The 17,603-nt window shown below is 43.4% G+C and overlaps 1 protein-coding gene across 3 annotated transcripts in view; it reads left to right on the top strand.

The window, feature by feature from the left end:
• LOC137805138 (ras-specific guanine nucleotide-releasing factor 2) overlaps nt 1-17,603 on the top strand; it is a 39,738-nt gene that overhangs the window by 2,469 nt on the left and 19,666 nt on the right. For all 3 annotated transcript variants that reach the window (XM_068604919.1, XM_068604918.1, XM_068604920.1), the window contains exons 2-7: nt 11,803-11,909; nt 12,758-12,905; nt 15,285-15,374; nt 15,478-15,614; nt 16,502-16,618; nt 16,965-17,044. In XM_068604919.1, coding sequence (XP_068461020.1) covers nt 11,803-11,909; nt 12,758-12,905; nt 15,285-15,374; nt 15,478-15,614; nt 16,502-16,618; nt 16,965-17,044 — 679 coding nt within the window. The remainder of the gene's footprint in view (nt 1-11,802; nt 11,910-12,757; nt 12,906-15,284; nt 15,375-15,477; nt 15,615-16,501; nt 16,619-16,964; nt 17,045-17,603) is intronic.

The following is a 17,603-nucleotide window of genomic DNA, read 5'->3' as shown; positions in this document are numbered from 1 at the left end:
TTATTTACAATCTGCCCCCAGCTGAAACCTCGTCCGCCGCAGTGTAACCGCTTCGCTACGTGGCAAACAGGACGCCGAAAAACCAACGCAAATACTTTTTTATCTGGGTTAGGAGGCTGCGTGCGCTCGAGTGTTTCCTACACGATCGAGGATCCATCGACAATAGTTTCAGTCTGATCCTGTGTTGCCGGTGCGAGGGCTTTTTGGTGGTGGATGAAGTGAGAGAAGGCCTCTTATCTCTCTCCATCAGTTGCTCTCACTCTCTCCCATCTTTTTCCTGTGCGAGTCTGCCAGCAACCTGCAGTATCACACCCCCACAGTGAGCCACAATACAACCACGCAAGTAACACACATCCACTCACTCTCACTCTCTCTCTGTCGTACGCTCAGATAGACACGAACCCCTTCAGATAACGTGGAGGCCTTTCTCACGCCGGTCTCAATAGTTTTCCACGGCGAATGTGGACGTGCATCGCTGATGTGAACTCACACGCGTGTAGACAAATCCTGGATGACTATAATGTTGTTTTTTTCAACCCCGCCGGATCGAGTGGCGCGCCGGCGTGCCACACAGACATAGGCCGCGTTTCCCAGATTCGTTAAGAAGCTCTTAAGCGCTAAGAGCTTCTTAAGAGCGCTGTGAAAAAAGGACTTGTTTCCTAGTGTCGTTCTTAGCTTAAGAAGATCTTTCACTAAGAAGGAAATGTAAGATCAGCCTGACCCACGCTTAACAGCAGAAGGCAGTTGAGAACGTGTCTGGGAAACACACTTATCTTAGTGCTCCTTCTTAGCCGAACCCTTCTTAAGAGCCTTCTTAAGTCCATAAGAACGATTGAATCTGGGAAACGGAGCCTCAATATATAGAGAGCTGAGACTGTTCTGCAATTTTAGATGTCAAACACACGGCTATGTATCATATGCAAGTGACTTTGAAAAGTGAATTTGATAAATTATGTAAAATCGAGAAAATGACCTCGGACAATTGGCAAACAAAAATGAGGGAAAAGCTGTGTTGTCTGTCCGTCCGGTCCATTCTCATGAGCGATATACTTCAGTAATGCCTGCAGGGAATTTATTTGAATTTCCACCTCCACGCGATAATGAAATTATTTGATTTTGGAGGTTAAAGGTCAATGTCACGGTGACCTCGCCTCGGTCCCGTCCTGGTGACATCTCATAAACGACTTCTTCGAGTTTCTTCAAATGTATCCACCTGGACTTTTTAACCGATTAGTCGTCAAAGGTCCCCGTGACATCCCAAAACCCTTTTTTGGGCCAAAACGCAATACTTCTTCATATTCATTTTGACAATTCGGTCACAAACGTCTGAGAGGGTGACATGATAAAGCGATGACACGGCTGCAACTGTAACTGGCCCGGTTGGCTATTATCAGCCTTCATCAGTTGGGTTCTCCGGTGGGGAAAGGTGTCGGATTGTTGTCCTCAAAAGGCTGAAAGGGCTCAGCTTGACAACTGCACGGCTCAGAGGGCACAGCAAAACAAAAGTAAAGAGTGAAGGCATTACTCGACATGTTTCAGGGGGTTGTGGTTGTGTTGATGGAGCAGATGGAGGTTGAGCTGTGTGTGGTTTCTGCTGTGTTACCGTACCAGAAACACACATGCATGATGTACTAGTGGTGGAACAAAAGTTCACTGACTGATGTCATGCACCATATAATGGCCCTAAGGTTTGTTTTTGTTCAACTAAAAGAGATAATTGTGATGATTTTTGTGTGTGTTTACTTTGCTACAATGTTTGCGGGGCGTTTATTGTTTATAGTGTAATCATTTCATCACAACATTGTGTACTCCAACAATGAGACTTCCACTTTTTGGAAGTCTCGTCGTCTGTTTTTCCAGCCGTTTTCAAAAAGAAAAATGTTCAAACAAAAAAGAAGGAAAATGACATATTAAAAGCTTCAGAGTAGCCAGGTTGTTGTGTACACTGCAGCAACATTTTTCATCCCCTGCCATGTTTATGTTTTGAGTAATGACGACATTACATGTGTAGAATAATCAAACCTAGCCCTGCTTATTTATTGAAGAGGAATTGAACAGTGTGTTACAGTTCGGCTTTGTGTTTTCTAAAACGCTTTTATTTGCTGAAATATTGTTCTGAAATGCTGCATTTTGCACCTCAAAGCAAACGGATCTTAGTCTTAATGGATGCTGAAGTAGATAGATATGAAGGTAGATTTGTGTCTTTTTGACCTGAGCAAATTTCTTGTTTGTAACTAATTTATCTCCAAATTTTCTTGTTTGTAAGTAATTATCTCCAAATCTTTGCTCTCAGAAAAATTGCTAAAAAAAAAATTGTTTTTTTTTTTTTTTATAAAAGTTGCTCTCAAAAAAAAGAAAATTGCTCAAAAAAAAAAATAAACTTGGAACTTTTTGGATTGAGAGCTCAGTTTTTTTTATGAGCAATTTTTTTTAAGACGTTTTTTTTTTTCAGAGCAAATTTTAGTTTTAAAAGTGTAATTTTTTTTTGAGAGCGTTTATTTTTTTTTATTTTTTTCCCCAAATTTCTTTTGAGCGTTTTTTTTTTGGAGCAAATTTCAGTTTTGAGAGCGTTTTTTTTTGGAGAGCGTTTTTTTTTTTAGACGCAATTTTTTGAATTGAGAGCAAAGATATGGAGATTTAATTACAAACAAGAAATTTGCTCGGGTAAAAAAGCCCAAAATCTACCTTCATAGATAGATAGACAGATAGACAGATAGGTAGGTGGGTGGGTGGGTGGGTGGATGGATGGATGGATGGATAGATGGACAGACAGATAGATAGATAGATAGATAGATAGATAGATAGATAGATAGATAGATAGATAGATAGATAGATAGATAGATAGATGGATAGATAGAAAAAAAGCACATGGCTGTAGTGCAGTGAGACGCGTACAGCTTGGTAGAGACATCATGGGTCGATCGAGTCTTGTGTAATCCGGCTGCATTGTCTTACATAAAGTGTGTTTGTAGGGTTCCTTTCCACCTCCTCTGTTCTCACTAGACTTCACGCAAGGAAAGGTGGGGTGTCACTTCTGAGCTGAAGCGTCAGCGCTGACTTCCTGACGCAGGCGAGTGTGTGTAATCATTCCTCATTACAACGCTCGCATGGCTCTAAACGCCCCTCTCAGAGCCTCGCGTTTGTCTGCATCAAGGAACCAATTCTTCCCATATTAGCGAAGCCTGATGTGCTCCGCGGGCTGCCTTTCATTTTCCTCTTAAGCCTGCCAAGGTTTTGAGCCATTATGGACCTCATTAGTGTCGGATCAAAATAGTCAGATTCTTGTCTGTCTCCTCTGTTTGAAATGCTGCAGGAATCAAAGTCGGGAGGACAACGAGGGGTCGGCTCTTACTTCCAAGAAAACCCTCCCGGGCACAGCAATCTTGCATTGTTAGCACGTATGAAAACCATCGTATGCAAATGACCTGATGTTTATGAACTAAGACAAGCAGCAGCGGTGAGAAGATCGATGCCACTCTCTATGTTTGTTTGCTACAGCGAGGAGACGATTAGCTTAGTCTAGCTTAAAGGTGGGTGGCGGGGGGAAGCTAGCCTGGCTTTGGGCGATCAACAGATGGGAGCGGTGACTTCCAAGGGTCTTGTTTTTAACCCAGGGCTGGCCAGGCAACTAGTTGCACAGAATTGCTGGGCAGATGGATAAACTAGTTTAGGTACCGGTAGCATTTTCTTTCCTCTTCAATCAGAAAACCAGCCTTGCTTCCAGCGTTCACGCTAGGCTAAGCTCCACACTTAACGCAAAGACGTGGTGTAGATCTTCTCAATTAGACAACAAAAAGGTGTATTCCCCATACAAATAAACTATTCCTGTTGATACTGAACTAATAATATCACATATGTGACGTGAGAGGGCTTGCTTGTAGGTAAAAAAACAACAGCAGAGAATTATCCTGAGCTCTACGGAGCGTTTTAGTGTGTTTTAGCTCATTGCTTGGTTTTAGTTCCTCTCAACTCGGCTGTCTTGGTTTCTCTCCCGCTGTCCACCTCGAGGGCCTCTTTCAAAAAAGGTTATAGAAATCCAACTGTAGACACTCCTTAAATAGCCTGTCTGCTAAACGGCAGCGTCATATGAATGTGCTGCAATCGGCCAAGCTGAATTTGGCAGAGCTAGCTAGGAATCGTTCATAAAACATGTCGGTCGCCCCACTGCCTCGAGTTAGGCAGAGGAGAGGCGCGAATTAGTCCGGTGTGAGTACTTGTGTTTCATCCCTTCTCCTCCCGAACTGGCGCAGGGCTCTTCAGACGGACGCCCGCTGGGTGATACAAAGCTCTTTGGACATCGAGAGCTTCGGTGGCGTTATTGCCTCCCATCTTTTTACATGCTCCTCCTTTCAGCAGCGACAGGTGTTGATGTGGAGTGGTGGCACAGAGAAAAGGGACAGACAAAAGGACAAACACACACACAGACGCACAAACACAGACACAGACACAGGGGAGAGACTATAAAATAAACTTCAGCGTCTAGGTAATAGGATTGTCCCGTAGTTTCCATGTGTGTTTGTTGTGCCGGGTTTATGAGCACCGTATCTTACAGGATCAGGTTAGGCGCACCGACGATCCTCCAGAATACAGTAAAACAGATTTACAGTGAGCTCAGACCCCTCAGCTGTTGCACTGTGGGAGTCGTAGAGCAAACTTTCCGATCCAGCATCCGTTCCTCCTGGCGATGGAGTGACTGTGGAGCAACAAATGTGTGCAATTGGAGAAAGAGCTTCATGGTAGCTGTGTATTGCATGTGTGTGTGTAAATGTTTATGATTTATCGAGCGTAGGAGGATGGCAGCGAAAGTGAACAGACTAGGTTGTGGACTAATCGGTTTAATCTGCAGATAAAAAGACAGGTAATCCCTGATCAGAGTGTTCTGAGGCAGGCACAACAGTTATTAGTGTACACACTGTGTGTGTATGCGTCTATGTGTGTGAGTGGTGTGTGTTATAGACGGAGACAGCCCCGTACTTTGTTGTGAGAAGTTCTCGGGAGGAAGTGAACAGCATGGAGGGCAATGAATTAAACCGCAGGATGTTGATTCAGTGATCGTCACATTAGCCGGTGCATCATTAGGAGAATTCTGCGGGTACATAAATTAGTGCATCAATTTCCGTCTGTTTTCTGGAATCATAAAATGGATGTTAATGCGGATAAAGAAACAAAAGAGGGAAAAGAAAGTTAAAAGAGGAACGATGTTAAAACTGCCACATTTACTTATCTTAGATATAGTACTTTAGTATATTTGTGCTGGCTTTTCTAAAACAAAGGCAAGGGAAATAAAGCATTCGAAAGGAAACAATAGTTAGCCATTTGAGGAAATATGCTCGCCAGCTTAGCTTAGCATTACTTTTAGCTGACGCATTTATCCAAAGCGACTTACATTTTGCTCTATACACTGGGGTTAAGTGTCTTGCTCAAGGACACAACAACATGGACTAGTGGAGCCGGGGCTCGAACCTCTGATAGAAAATAGCTGGAATGCTAACCACTTAGCATGAAGCGTGTAAAGTAGCCTGGCTCTGTCCAACTGAAAGACAATCCACCTTCCAGCAACTCTAAAGCTCATGAACACCTTATAGCACCTTTTTGTACAATAACAGAAGACGTAAATGTACATTTTTGGTTTAACGGTGATGCCGTGGCTTCTTGTCATCAACGTGATGCTGCAAGGAAACCAGAGGAAACTCCAGGAGGACCTCATGAAATCGACAAAGTGATCTTTTTTACTCTTGGCTCTAGCGTGGATTTAACAAACAAGAGACAACATGCTGACTTAGCGTTAAAGGTGCTGAGAAGCAGATTTTGTTAACTTTTAACAAAGGCACGCTGGCCGTTTCCCCCTCTTTCCAGTGTTAATACTAAGCTAAGCTAATATGCAGCCGTTATCGATCTCGTCTAAATCTTGGCAGAAATGCAAACAAGCACATTTTTCTATGACGTTATTCATCATCGCAGCTATGATGTCTGACACTTATTAAAGAAGCACGGGTGTGCAAGCAGCACCCAACAACAATACGGTCAAATGCATGTTATTTATGCACAAGGCTTTCATGACATTGAGGGGTTTGTTTCTCTGTTCTTGTCCTTGGAGCTCCATTCGGCACAAAAAGACATTATTGCCCCTGTGGGAGCAACGCCGGCGCTGAGCAACGAGAGGAATGGGAGGCAGATTGAGTCTGATGCAGTAGACTGGTGGGTGGAAAAGTGAACCCACATCCCTTCTATCCTATTCATGCCTCTCTAAAGAGTCCTCTCACAAATGACTTTTATTGTTTCAGTAAATGATTTAACTCTTATCACGGCCAGTAACAGATCTGACGGTCAGTTTCAATCTGTTGTCAAAGCCAAAAGTATTCTGTCGGCAATAAATCTTAGTTATTTAGAAACTCTAGTAGTGTGTGTATGTACCTTTTTAATGACTTTTTTGTGTCTTTGTTTTTTAATTCAAAGTAGGCTGGTTTCTCCTTTGTAGATTGTGTCTTTTTCACTAGATTATTTTCAGATTCTGTGTATTTTTCTCCCCTCAAACCTAAATAATTGATATTTGTCCTGAATATGAAGCCAACAATGATATTTTTGAGGAATTGTTCATCCATGAGAATGACAATAACAGGTGGTTTGAGATGCATTAACAACCGCTCATGATCACTACATGTGTCTCTCACACACATACACACATACATACATACACACATACATACATACATACATACATACATACATACATACATACATACATACATACATACATACATACATACATACATGCATGTACATACATGCGTACATACATACATACATCGGGCCTCCTCTCTGCATACATACATACATACATATACATACATACAGATATGCATGCATGCATGCATGCATACATACATACATGCATACACACACACACACACACACACACACACACACACACACACACACACGTACATACATAGACACGTACATACATACATGAACTCCAGTGTATTGATTGTATCAGCTCCCTTTAAATGCCCATATACACACACACACACACACACACACACACACACACACACACACACACACACACACACACACACACACACACACACACACAGTAAATCCAGTGTATGGACTGTATCAGCTCTCTCTAAAGGCCCACATACACACACACGCGTCGGGCCTCCTCTCTGTTGTACTTCTCTGTAATGATAATTATTTCCCAGCGGGGCTGTGGATCAGTGTGCCGTCGCCGCCTCGCCACAGCGGTGCAAAGGTGGAGACGCACTCTACTTCAGCCGTTTTTATCCAAACAGCTTGTTAATGATTTCTTTTCCCTTCTTTCATGTCACGTGTCAAATGCAAAAACGCTCATAGCGGAGGACATGCCATCAGCCAACCTGCATCACACAGCTAATACGTTTTAATCCTATTATTTATGGTCTGGAGTCATTTTCACTTCCCCGTGCCTTCATGCAAATAACAGTCTTTGTGTGTACTGTTGCATATTTGCTTGCTGTATTGTTTGCTCGATGGTGGCAGCCTCTTTAAATACTGTATGCTTTACATGGAGGCGAGGGGAGGCGGCAGCAGCACACTGATGATCTCTTTTCTGACCCACCTGGCTGCTGGTGACACCAACACAATGTTAGCACTGGGTTTGTGTGGATGTTCATGCTTATATTTCAATAAGTATGCCAGCGGTTTGCATGTCGTAGCCCATTTACTGTACCACGAATTGTGTACACTTCGTCAGCATTTTGGTTAACCCGTTGCCGTGTTTTAGAACCGTGGCTGAGGTGTTGGGCCTTTTGTTTTCTCACTACTTTTCCATCCGCCCGCCGGTTTCTATCCCTGGAAGTACGATATGAAAATAGCATTTGAAACCTGCTTGACTTCTATAAACAATTGCAATGAACGTCAGGTCTGCAGTAGTTCTGACTTTTTAAATCCATTACGACACAACAAAAACAAAACATTAAATCCAAACTCAATGGTCAATGTGATGAATGTATACAACTCAAGCTAGTTTTTTAGCCCCTAGTACACTCATACTAGTCATTTCTGAGTACGAGACGTTGTTCCCGTTCATCAAAAAAGGAAATTCTATATTTGTGGCTGTTGCTGAACTGTAATACTGCCGTCTAATCGTTTCTTTCAGACTGAATAATGCTCATTTTGGGGTTCGGAGGTGACTCTGTGAATCTCTCGCTAGATTTAGCAACTTTTTTAGCCGGTGCTGCTAGCTACTCTCGTTGGAAAGGAGTTGGCAACACTGGGCTGGCTTTTCTCAAGATCACCAACCAACCAATCAACCGAGGAGAGATCAAGTTAGCCAGAGTATTTGAGAACATCTTATTGAGTGTTGTGTTGTTACAGAGAGTGCTCTACGTAACTGCATTGTCTTTCTGTACTCTCAGTATATACACATGAAGTCCAGCGGGGATCAAACCGTTCACACTTTCAGCATCCTTGCCTCTTTCTACCAGTGGAGTGAACTACAGCAAAGCAGTATGATGCCAGTCAGTCACTATAAAAGACTGAAAGTGAGTAAAACAACAACCGTAGGTCCATCTGTACTGTACAACACAACGTGGCCTCTCATCAGTGCACACACCACAGCAGACAGCAGCGCTGCATCATTAGTTGCTATTCCGGTCCCTTAATCGTCGGCGGATCCCGACATTCTGTCATCTGCTTTTAAATATTTATAACGCATTAGTATTTCTGGATCCCTGAGCCGTCGTTCGCTTGATGAATCTATCACCACCAAGTCCAGTTTCATCTTTGACTCTTTAATCTTTAATAAAGGAGAAAAGTATTTCCATCAAAGCTCCCACCGTGCCATCGCAGACGGTGGGTTTTTAATTTCCTAATGTTCCGTCTCTGTCGAGCAGTGAAAAGTATCGTCTCGCTCCTCGCCTCATGCGACTGACCCCACATTTTCTCTTCATTGAGTGTCCTGCTGGTGGTCAACACGCTGCTTTTGTGTCACGCTGTCAGTAAAAGGTGAGGGAGAAATTGGTCGCCGGTGATGTGAAAAGAACGAAGGAGTTTCTTCTCCTTCTCCTCTCTGCCTTTATTTGTTTAAATGAAATCTCTCACAGTACAGTGGAGGCCCCGAGGGATGGAGGGAAACAGTGGAGCTGAGTTGAAGAGCGAGCGAGCGCGCCGCCGTCGTCCTGAACCAACAAGAGTCGGGAGGCTGCGTGTTCACATCTCGCAGGGAACGGACCTCTTACTGCTTTTACTGTGTCGCTCCTCCGCTAACGAGGACGCCGCACAGCGCGACGATGCGTTTCACTGCGCTGCATTGTTCATGTTTTCAATGCCACGAGGTCCAGCGTGATGCAGAAATCTGCTATAAAGGACGTGATGCCATTAAACTTTAATGATTGCCCGGGGCCAATTGGGTCACCGCTGCACCAACGAGGAAGAGTATACAGTGGGGGTGAAAAAGAATACATAAATTGATATATATATGTATGTATACACAAGTGGGAATATGAAGTTGATTCTCTGCGAGTCATTTAAACATACGCACGGAGCACTTTAAAGTTAAGCTGATGTAGAACGAGAGAAAACGAGGCATTCAAAGGGGATTTTTCTTTCGTTTTAATCCAACAAAGCTAACGTTCGCTGTCTCCCGCCCAAACGCAGTAGTGTGCATCCGCAGTGCAAATGTTTTATGAGGAAGAAATTGTATTTGAACTCTTTGAATATTTAAAATTGTGCATTGTTTAAATCCATGTTCTTCTTCTTCTTCACTGCCTCTGTGCGCCCTCTTTTTTACATCCTTCTGTCCAAACAAAAGACTCATAACAAAAGCTCTCTAGCGATCCTATAGTGTCAATATACTTCACATATGAACATCACAGGATGGATTATCAACCAATTCTGCTTCATACTTGCATTTAAATGCTGTAATATTAATGAAATTGCACATCGCTGAGGTCAGTCTGCCTATTACCGGCCAATTTTCCTCTGTTATTTTTATTAAGTATACTTACAAATAATCCGCTTAAAATATATATACTATAATTTCTTTCACCCCTGATCTTAAAGTGGGATAAAAAGCATGTCGCTTCTCATATACGTGATATTACTGACAGTGACGTCTGTGTGATCAAAGCAATCATGTGGATCAATGCCGGCGTGTATTCACTTTAATAGGGCTATGAAAAGGGCCGCCATGTTGTAAACCCTGATGTATAACGTTCACCATAAACATCCGGAGCCATTAACGCCGTGTCCTTTTTTATTATCTAAAATGTGCTGACAGCAAAGGAAAAAAAAAGGCTCACAATATCCATCTGGATATCTGAATTGGCCAAATGACTTCTCTTTCACTTCCTTCTCGCGTCTAAAATTACAGAATGGATCAATAAAAGCGTGAAGTGAAGAGAGAGAGCCGTCGTGGTCGACGCTTCGGATATTGCGTTGCCATGGAAATGTTATCTTGTTAGGCGGCGACACAATTTTTAGAAATGTGTACTCGGTTAGGAAACGTTACGTAACCGCTCGCTCGCTCGTCCCTGCTCTGTTTCTCTCTGTCAGAGGCCGTTAGAGCTCAGATTATTGCTGGTGTAATAAAATCCAGCCGGGGAATCGAAGCGACAGCGAAGGCGGGGAGAGGAGGATGGAGATGGAGGAAGGTCTCAGCATGTGTGTGTGTGTGTGTGTGTGTGTGTGTGTGTGTGTTTGTGTGTGTGTGTGTGCGCGTCCGTCCCAATCACCTTGGTGACTCCTCTCCCCAGCCTCCATATCTCCACTGCAGGGGCCCAAAGCTCCTCCATCCTCCTGCAGGGTAAACGTCTCTCCTCTCGGACTCAGTGTGGTTCACCGAATCCTCACTGAGAGAGACACAAAGGGAGGATGGAGGGATGGAGGGATGGAGGTGGAGTGGGTGTGGGTGTGGGTTTTTCGACAAAACAAGAGACGCGAGGATGCTATTCGAGCCGGGCAGAGGAGGCGGAGTGGGATGGTAGGTGAAGTGCAAAGAGAGAGAGAGAGAGAGGAGGAAGAGAGAGGTGGTTGGATGATGAGAAGAGAGGAGGAGGAGGGGGAGGAAGAGGACGAGGAGGAGGAGGAGGAGAGAGAAAGTCCATGCAGAGCTTAGTCTTCTCTGACTAAGAATAGCACCTCTTCTGGTAACCCAGTGCCCCAGGACTTGACCGTTTGGATAAAAGCCTCCATCGCATCACATAATGCCTGGTGTGTGTGTCTGCTTGTGTGTGTCTGTGTGTGTGTGTGTGTGTGTGCGTGTGCCAGCGCTACTGCTGGTGCGTGGCATGTATCGGCATGCGTCTTTGTGTAGACGTGGGGAAGTAGTTTGAAGGCAGAGGCTCGGGAAATTCATCAGAGTGATGAACAAGACAGAAAGGAAATATGAGAGAAGGGGGGATGGGGGGGGGGGCTAATTGATGATGATGATGATAATAGGTTGATGAAGATGGGAGCCACTCTGTATCTCCCCTCGTCCCGTCTCACTCTGTGCCTGTGCGCTCAGCTTCACGTGAGGCCTGTGGGAACTTGAATCTGGGCAAGAAACGAGTGTGAAAAGCGAACGTGGTTGAAAGACACGTTTCCATATGCGAGCGCCATATGTCGGCGGCTCGCATCTCAAAGGGGCGACCGACGCGTCTCGTGTTGTAACGTGACAATGTTGGCACAACGGAGGGGTGGCGTTGTCGATGTGTTCGGGTGTCGGGGTCACAAATGTAAACAGATCTTTTTCTCTTCATCTCTCTCTCTCTCTCTCTCTCTCTCTCTCTCTCTCTCTCTCTCTCTCTCTCTCTCTCTCTCTCTCTCTCTCTCTCTCAGCATTACTTCCTCATCGTGTTTGGCCACGATGGACAGAAGCCTCTGGAGCTTCGGACGGATGAGGAGAACGAGTGCGATGAATGGGTGGAGGCCATCCAGCAGGCAAGGTACACAAGTTACATGTAGTACACCGAGTTTTGCATGAAGGGTATTTTTTTTCCAGCATGATGTTCATTTAGGAAATGATGGCCATTTAGAGTCAAATAGACCGTTTCGTGGAGTATGCTGTCAGGCGAGCTTACTCAAAGCGCCACCAGAGCCATACACGCCGTCTCTACATCACTCTTCCCCATTCAAAATTGTAAAAAACAACATGGCGACGGCCAAAATTCAAGATGGCGGTTCTCAAACCAGTGGGTGACGTCATGATGGCTACTTTCACTTCTTATATACAGTCAATGGTAGTGATGCGAGGAGTCAGGCAGTGAAGCTAATGTCTGCTAATGCCTAATGCTAACTTCCTAATGCTAGTTTATTTTGAAAAGACACATGTTAAGAGTATATATATATATATATATATATATATATATATATATATATATATATATATATATATATATATATATATATATATATATATATAGACACGCCGCAGTATCACGTGTTTAAAACTGAAGCTTTGGGGTAGGTAGACAGCGTCATAGTGCCCAAGATGCATGGTAATGTCAGGTGTAAACAGCGATGAATCTAGATAAAGTTGTTGTTGATAGACCCAAAAACTGCAAAAGACCTCATTGCTGTAAAACAGTGTAATCATCAATAAGTACTTAGACAAATTAAGCACAAAAATATGTTTCAGGGAAACTTCTTAGTGAAGCCACTGAGGACAGAAACAAAGTTTACAGTCTCTCCAGCATTCATTTCAATAAACTTTGGGGGACAGAAGCCAGACATGTGACATATTTTGTGCTTCATATGAACTGATATCCATTTGTGGACTTCTCTTGGCTTCCAGTTACTCTGACATCATCATTGAACGAGAGGTGCTGATGCAGAAATACATCCACCTGGTGCAGATAGTGGAGACGGAGAAGGTGGCCGCCAATCAGCTGCGCACCCAGCTGGAAGATCAGGGCACGGAAATCGAGAGGCTCAAATCAGAGGTACAGCCCGCTGACGCACACTCGCACACTCGCACACTTGCACACCCGCGAGGTGTCAGTTCAGCACCCGTGTGGGATTTAAATTGGCGGGACACATATGAAGGTAGATTTGTGTCTTTTTCACCTGAGCAAATGTCTTGTTTGTAAGTAAATTATCTCCAAATCTTCCAATTCCAAAAATTGCTCTGAAAAAAAAAAATGCTCTGGAAAAAAAAACTTTGCTCTCAAAAAAAAGTTTTGAGAGCCAAAAACTTTTTTTTGAGAGCGTTTATTTATTTTTTCAATTTTAGATTTTTTTGAGCAAATTTTTTTCTGAGCAAATTTTTTTTTTGATAGCGTTTTTTTTTTTTTTTTTAAATTTTTAAATTTTTGGAGAGCAATTTTTTTTAGCGTTTTTTTTTAATTATTTTTTTAAGCAAATTTTAGTTTTGAGAGCATTTTTTTTTAGGCACAATTTTTGGAATTGAGAGCAAAGATTTGGAGACAATTTAATTCCAAACAAGAAATTTGGGTAAAAAAAGACACAAATCTACCTTCACAGACACAATGCAAACAAAGCAGGATGCACAGCGCAGCAGAACCTCCACAGAGGACCGGCGGGTGTTAAGCGCTGTACATGTGCATCTATGTATACACATCTATCCGTGCGGGTACGCTGCGTGTCGGCCTTCTCACAGCTGCGTTTGTTGCAGCGGAGTTGTGGGTGTGAACGCTGCTCGTTCACCTCTGAGCGTAGGAGGAGAAGCCCACGGCTCCACACAGACAGCCCATCAGTTTCCTAACAAAACAGCTGCCAAAAAAAACAACAACTCCCCCCTCCCGCTACGCTTATCGAACGCAACACCTTCCTGTTCTGCCGTCACGACACGATATATCAGACGAGCGCGCTGACAGAAAAAAAAAAACCCACGACTGACCTCGACAACGTTGTTAATCAGAACTAATTACAATCGTCCCTCGCGCACACAACAGCGACAGCAGGTAACTATTGGTTTATGGTAATTAGATCAGCAGCTCTCCTCGTAAACAATAAGTGAGCCTCTGTTGGATCCTGACGTCACTGTTTCACACATTTGCATCATCTTTGTGTGTCTGTCTGTCTTGAATTGCATGTTCATCTGACCGGCTTTGCATGAACAAAATGCTCTCGCTAATACCGCCAATGACAGGCCCCTGATTGGTTAAAGGAGGACAAACTGCACCAAAGTGAGATAGTTCTTTATCGGGAACTTTAAAATTAAAACAAAGCTTTATCATTGTCTTTTCAAATGAATTGCTAATCTGCTCTTTCCTCCAATTTTCCATATCATAAAGGTGTCTCAGATGAGAAGCGCTCTCTTCTGTGCCGCGTAGATGACCAGAAGCTGCTAGCATCCGCGTAAAACCACCGCCATTTTTCAATTCTGTCTCGACTCATCTGTGTCAATCATGGCTCCTTTAAATATCTCGCTTATGGCGGCGGGTCCGGCCTTCGGGAGGACGCTGCTTTTTGTTCTCATAACGCAAATGCAAACAAAAGACTTTTTATGTTCGGAAACATCTGCCCTGCTCGTGAAAAAACAAAAGGATTTCGCTTTGAGAGCCAGTATGCAGTTGGTGATCCATCTCATTAAAGCACACTCTTTGTTTATTTGTTTGTGTGAGTGTATGTGTTGCTCTGTGTTTATGAATAATTAAACCAACTAGCCACTGTGGCTGTCAACAGTTGGCAGTTGGCAGGCCGGCTCCTCTCCGCTGCCACTTGCAGCAGAGCGCTGGTGGAGGAGGAAACGAGGACGGAAAGCGTGTCGCTGGAGGCGGCTTTCGGTTTTCCACTTTCACGCTTATCGACCGCTTAGCGGCCGGAGAGCGAAGACACAAAGTGATATCGTAGAGGAGAACGTCTTCAACCTCTGCTGGGTTCACTTCTCCACCGCGTTGCCCAGAAAGAAAACCTTTCACCAGCTGTGTTTGAAGTTAGTCATCACTGTTATTTAAAGAGAAGAGCGCTATCTATTATTAGCTTTACGATGTGAAATGAGATATCTTTTTTCTTCTTCACACCTTAATAACATTTTGAGTTTCATATCTTCCTGATGGATTCCCTTTACGATGTGTCACATGTACGACTGTGTGTTTTTTCCACCTGCAGAGACTAAATGTCACACGTTGAAAGGCTAATTGGACTGAAGCGAGTATCTCACGGCTGTAAAAATGTTATAATTAGATAAACTTGCTCTTTAAAAGGTTGCGATATTACGGTTTCCATAGACTGTTTTGTGAGTTACATCACATCACTTCCTCCCGCTCCTCAGGAGCTCGTTGTTTGTGTGATTTTATTGTGTCGCTTGTCACTCCACGTTATGCTAATTTAGTTTGTGACTGAATTTCTTCTCCAAGATTATAGCTCTGAACAAAACTAAGGAGCGAATGCGGCCTTACCATGTCCACCATGAAAACGAAGACCCGGATATCAAGAAGATCAAAAAGGTACATCTTTCTCCTCGTGTCTTGTCTCATCTGGGATTTCTTGCAAGTGTTGTGCGCGCTGCGTGTTTGTGTCTAAGCTGCCGTCACACATGTCCGCCTTCAGGTGCAGAGCTTCATGCGGGGCTGGCTCTGCCGCAGGAAGTGGAAGATCATCGTCCAGGACTACATCTGCTCTCCTCACGCTGAGAGCATGAGGAAGAGGAACCAGATCGTCTTCAACATGGTGGAGGCCGAAACCGAGTACGGCCACGCTGAACGGAGGAGCGGCACACACTCGAGAAAAGTCGTCGTAGCAGACATTTCCATCCAATATGTCACTAATTTTACAAAATGCTTCTACATCATGATACAGTGCATAGTGATGGTTGATATGAATGACATATTGTACACAGAGTCCTCCTGTACATCAACTCAAATTAACTTAATCATGGTTGGAGGAAAAAAACACATTTATTTTGATTCATAAATAACTGCTTTCACATCAGTAATGTGCTTGTACAGTAATGGACATGACAAGATGAGGCAGTTATTATCAGTATTCATAATGCTCAGCTGGAAACAAAGAAAAGCATTCATTGAACTGGAAGACTATGAAGGTAGATTTGTGTCTTTTTGACCCGAGCAAATTTCCTGTTTGTAAGTAAATTATCTCCAAAGTTTCTTGTTTGTGAGTAATTATCTCCAAATCTTTGCTCTCAATTCCAAAAAGTTGCTCTAAATAAAATAAATAACCTTGGAACTTGTTGGATTGAGAGCGCAGGTTTTATAAGAGCAATTTTTTTTTAAGAGCGTTTTTTTTCAGTGTTTTTTTTTTGGAGAGCGTTTTTTTTTTCAATTCTTTTTTTCTTTGAGAGTAATTTTTTGTAAGTTTTTTTTTATTTTTTTATTTTTTTAGACAATTTTTTGAATTGAGAGCAAAGATATGGATATAATTTAATTACAAACAAGACATTTTCTCGGCTAAAAAAAGACACAAATCTACCTTCATAGAAGACAACATTTTACAAAACCCCACAAATAATTGTGAGCAATGTCTTCAGTAAACATTTTTGCTCATGAACTGCATGTGCTTTGAAGATACGATTGCATTTTTAACACATAGAGTGTGTGTGTGTGTGTGTTGACAGGTACGTCCACCAGCTCTACATCCTCGTCAACTGCTTCCTCAGACCTCTGCGGATGGCGGCCAGCTCCAAGAAACCCACCATCAGCCACGACGACGTCAGCAGCATCTTCCTCAACAGGTGTGTTAATTATGCTGCAGAGAGAGAGAGAGGGAGAGAGAGAGAGAGGCAGAGAGACAGAGAGACAGAGAGAGAGAGACAGAGACAGAGAGAGAGAGAGAGTGAGAGTGAGAGTGAGAGAGAGAGAGAGAGACAGAGAGAGAGAGAGGCAGAGAGACAGAGAGACAGAGAGAGAGAGACAGAGACAGAGAGAGAGAGAGAGTGAGAGTGAGAGTGAGAGAGAGAGAGAGAGACAGAGAGAGAGAGAGAGAGAGAGAGAGACAGAGACAGAGAGAGAAGTAAAAAATAACACACTGCTTTTCTTGGTAAGTTGTGTTTTTCACTGGGTTCCACACTGTGTCTTTAGTGAGACCATCATGTTCCTACATGAGATTTTCCATCAAGGCTTGAAGGCGCGGATAGCCAACTGGCCAACTCTGGTGCTGGGTAAGCTGTTACATACACAAATACACACTAACGCACACACACACACACACACACACACCATGTGCATCCACTCTGCAGCCAGCCAGTGACATCAAGGTCAGGTTTTCTGTGGTCCAGTTTGTGTCATTCAAACGTCAGTCATGACGTTTTACTGCCCCGTTGAAACACACACACACACACACACACACACACACACACACGGTTCCCTATCTCAGTCTGCAACAAGCACACTCCTTGTCTTGACAGACAAAGACCACCCAGACCAGAAGGCATCCCACAAATTGACCTCCTAAAAACAGAAGCGTCCTTCGGCAGATAAGCGCGACCGAGGCGACAGACGCTGAAAGACGCGACAGCAAATGACTTGTGACAAATAAAAAATACAAAAAAACAAGGCTGGACTGATTAAACACTCTTATCTGACGCCATGTTTCACTCCGGGCTGTTTGTGGATCTCCATCAACAATATGTTTTACGTCAAATCAATTTCTGTAATGTTTTCCAATAAAGATTATATTTAATTGTTTTGCATTGTCATTAAAATATTCATCTTCCTATA

This window comes from Clinocottus analis, unplaced genomic scaffold (assembly GCF_023055335.1).
Source record: "Clinocottus analis isolate CAN_PGR_092001 unplaced genomic scaffold, fCliAna1.0.p SCAF_7, whole genome shotgun sequence".
Taxonomy (NCBI): Eukaryota; Metazoa; Chordata; class Actinopteri; order Perciformes; family Cottidae; genus Clinocottus; species Clinocottus analis.
Note: the sequence above shows the minus strand (reverse complement) of the source record. Positions and strands in the feature narration are given on the sequence as shown.